Genomic DNA, 4,369 nt, shown 5'->3' on the forward strand with positions numbered 1-4,369 from the left:
AGATTTTACGTTGACTTTATATCTAAGAATTAATCCTCATCGAATTTTTCATAAAGAAGTGAAATCTTAGCAAAAATTGTGAACAAATTATCTTGAATTTCAAAAGTAATTCATGGCAAGTTTTGTATAGCGGGTCATTGTTTCAGTCAAGAAGCATAAAGTTTGATTAGTGAAATAGAAAATATCAACATCATCTTCATATATGAAACTTTTAACTCAAGTGTTTTGTGTATTACTGTTAAATTACAGTAGGACGTTCTGGTTACATACAAGCACCAGAAGCTTTCATTTTCTCCTTTAAAAACATAGATAATCTTGCACCCTTTAAATCCAATGTTACAAGATACAAACAATATTCAATGTACACATACAGCAGCTATGGACCAACATTTGGTGGTGGTCACGACATTTATATCGCCAACAATGCTGTGTCCTATTCCAATTTTTACACAAACTTTGGTTATACATACAAGCTCCCATCTGGCTATTCTTACGGGAGCACAAAAGCAAAGAACTTATTGGCTGGCTCGTACAAATTTATTCCAAACGAAGTGGAAGCATTTTATTTTTCGCCATGTAAGTTATAACACCAAATTTTAAAGAAAATATGGCATCATAATAATGATAATAATGTTTATTAGTTAACTACAATCGCGTGCGTCTTGGTATATATACCTACACCAAACTTAAACCATGGAAATATATCGTAAAATTGGAACATCATGCAAAAGCCATCTTTACAAAACTATAAGAAATGATAAATGCATACATGAAGAAATAAAATGGGATATAATTTTCAAATCTGTCTTTCGTAGTCTAATTTTTTTGCCGAATATAAAGGACAGGTGCACAGAATAAATAACTAATAATAAAAAAAAGTACAACTTGGAAGTTTTCGGTGCAACAGATAACTGCCAGAAGCAAGCTTCAAACCATGTTTTTGTGTGGTAAAGCGAGTGCATTTTAGAGTAAAAATATGGCTAAAACTGATTTATGAAGGTTAAAAATGCTTTTCTGGAATATAAGTGAACTATCTTTGTCACCAGTAATGTGATGTATTTTGAAGAAATTGTAAACACCTTTTAAACGATATTGTAAACACATTTAGCTAACGTAGAAAAAATTTGTGGTACACTATATTAGGAATTTATATTAGGTAAAATATTCTACGGCTTCCTCGCAGATTTTAGAGGAACTTTGTTGTCTAACTGGAGGTGTTATACGTAACTTTTTGTATGTGTTAGCGACGTGTTTCAAACGAGGAATTTCACAAACCACCTTAATGTCTATATGAAAAAGAGATCCGTCAAAACAAGGGCGAAACGTTCAAAAATTTAACATAAAATTTCATTGTCACCCCTATAGTGATCCTGCAGAACTCAGTTATTCTGAAAAATAAACAAGAATGGATAGGAAAGCTTCAAAAATGGTTACCTTCGAATTTATATGGCAAAAAGACGAAGCGCTGTTACAAAGCAACATCGAATGGATGGAGAGCAAGTACATTCCACAGTTGTTGTGACTCAAAGGGACCAACACTGGTCATTGTTAAATATGGAGGTTGTATTTTTGGAGGATTTGCATCAAAGTCTTGGGGAGGTAAGCCCGCTCTAATTATAAATTGTTTGGAAACTTAAGCATGTATTTATAAAAACAAATCTATTGAAATCTTTTACACGCCGGCAGGCACGTAGTCAGAACGATAATTGGGGGGATGATATACCTATGTTTTAAAATAAGTGCATGAACTGTATTAGTTATAAAAAAATCAATGGGAGTTATCTTATGGACATGCATTCTACATTTCTTTCATCTTGTTTTAAAGTTATATAGCCCAATATTTCTTTTGTCATTTAGCAACACCAGAGTTTATAAAAAAGTTAAATCTTCGTCAGGGTGGGATATCATGTTTTGAAAATCTTCGTCAAAACAACATCATATTACTCACATCAGCTATGCGAACCGGGTGTTACGGGTACATGCATGCATGTGCTTAACTTCCAGTACTCAACTTTGAATCATCCTCGAAAATTTTATTCGCCGATAGTACCAGTCTACCCGCAGTTTTTTTGCAACTTTGACCAGCACCAAACCATATTTTTATAGTTATAAGTAGTTTGCATACGAGATGCAAATTGAAGTTTTAAAAAAACTCACGAGTCCATTATTTACAAATTGCATAAAAATAATTTAATAATATAGCTAAATAAAAGAGTTTCTCAATTCTGTTAATTTTTGACTTGAGCGTCGTACGGTTCAACTGGCAAGTTATAACTATCGACCGGCTCGTAATTTTTTAATTCGTTCAAATAATTTTTACACCATTGCTTCCAAACACAAAGCCAAAACAAGGTAGCTATAACCAGAAGTGTTCGCATTTTCGGAAATGTCTTCCAAATACAGAACTGTAGACTCGGTTTCTAAAGAAATCTACTTAATATTTACGCTAGCCATTGTATCCATTTGCTTTTGTTTACAATAACTTAAATTTCCCGCCATTGAAATGATTTATTTCGATTGGCTCTATTTTGATTACCTTTTTGTTTGACTAACTAATCAGGTGCACTTTCTATAAGTAATAGCATTGTTTCGAGTGCAACTTGGGAAAAACATGGACGAGTAAGTTTTTCAAAGACTATCAAAAGTCCTAAGGACAATTCAATTTGAAGTCTTTGAAAAACTCACGAGTGCCTGTTTTTCAAATTGCACGAGAAACCATGCAATTCCTTATTAATCAAATACATGAAAAAATTTCTCAATTCCGTTGATTTTTGACTTCAGCGTACGTACATTGCAGCCGGCGAGTTTAATCATTGATCAACCGGTTGGTATTTTTCAATTCCGTCGGATATTATTTTTACGGCACCATAACTTCTGCACACGCAGCTAGAACAAGGTATCTACTTTTAGCAGTATTGTTATTTTCATCCAGAAACACTTTGCAAACGGTAAACTGTATACTCCTTCCCTAAAGAAAATCCACTTTGCTAAAAAAAACTTAGCCAGTCGTTGTAATTGCTTTGTTTACAATAATTTAACTTTCCCGCTTTTGAAATGTTTTATTTTGATTGGCTCTTAGATCATTTTTTGTTTGACTAACCAGTCAGGAGCGCATTTTCCAAAAAAAAATTGCACTGTATTTCTTTTTTTTGCACTGTGTTTCCTATTTTTGCACTGGTATTTACGATAAATTTCCTCCTCTAAACCAATCAGAATTGAGAAATTTTTCATGTATATCATTAGAAGAGAAATCAGCACTGGTGTTTCGCTTTTTGCACTGGTGTTTCTCTGAAATTTTCATTGCTTTTAACCAATCAGAACTCAGAAATTTGTCATGCATAAATATATAATATCTTTTTGACTCACCAAAAAGGAATGGAAATTACTAACAAATAATCACTAAAGAAAGCAATAAGAATTTCTAATTGAAATGTAATTGTCTTATGTTGTTTATTTGTAGGAAGTAGCCGTTACATAAGAGCATCAGATTCTTTTATTTTTTCTCTTAAAAACCCGGCTGGTCTGGCCCCTTTCAAATCCTCAATATATAGATATCAACAATATGCAATGTACACAAGCAGCAGCTATGGACCCACGTTTGGAGGTGGTCATGATTTGAAAATCGGCAACAATGCCAGAACCAGCACAAGCTCGTACACAAACTTTGGTCATACGTACAAGCTCCCATCAGGCTATTCGTACGCGAGCAACAAAGCAAAGAAATTGTTGTGGCTCCTACCAATTTCGTCCAAACGAAATTGAAGTGTTCTATTTCTCCTCATAATAATCGGACCATTCACGAATAAAATGTGTCAAGGATGGTTTCTTTTTTGTTAAATTAACCGAATTAGCTGTCGCACGTAGCAAATAATCTCATAGATAATAATTGTAATCATTCAATAACTATGCAAAGAAACCAATATTGTAATTCCTTAAATGAGAATTGAAATACTTATTTTGCACTTATTAATTGCAACAAAACTTTTCTTTTCGACATGCTGTTGTCTTGTAAGATTCCTCTATAGATGATGATGACTTTAGGTCATTGTGTGTAAACTGCTATATAAGTTTAGGTTTTGAGATCTTCAGTTGCATCATAGTGCTAGTAAGGACATCTACCTGGAATGATAGTTTGTTTTAGTCAATTTTTGAAGAGCAGGATAACATCTTAACGCATCTGCAGCTAACAATTGGATTTCGTCTATCTGCTTTCTTCTATCAGCTTTCGTTTTATCTAGCACTTTTGCATACACAAATTAATCGGCTAAGGTTGAGGAGAAAAATGGTATTTTTTAAGGGTATTTGAGATGTCACCGTACTATTCATTCATTATGGAGTTCATGCTATTGATAGAAGAACACACGGCTGC

At 33.5% G+C, this 4,369-nt stretch overlaps 1 protein-coding gene across 1 annotated transcript; it reads left to right on the forward strand.

Annotated features, from left to right (window-relative positions):
* The first annotated feature begins 344 nt into the window (after positions 1-344).
* On the forward strand, positions 345-3,907 carry LOC124445537. Its single transcript, XM_046996263.1, has 3 exons — positions 345-576; positions 1,366-1,599; positions 3,461-3,907. The coding sequence occupies exons 1-3, from the start codon at positions 360-362 to the stop codon at positions 3,760-3,762; spliced, it is 753 nt and encodes a 250-aa protein (XP_046852219.1). The 5' UTR covers positions 345-359; the 3' UTR covers positions 3,763-3,907.
* Positions 3,908-4,369: the final 462 nt, after the last annotated feature.

This window comes from Xenia sp. Carnegie-2017, unplaced genomic scaffold (genome assembly GCF_021976095.1).
Source record: "Xenia sp. Carnegie-2017 unplaced genomic scaffold, XeniaSp_v1 HiC_scaffold_22, whole genome shotgun sequence".
NCBI lineage: Eukaryota > Metazoa > Cnidaria > Anthozoa > Malacalcyonacea > Xeniidae > Xenia > Xenia sp. Carnegie-2017.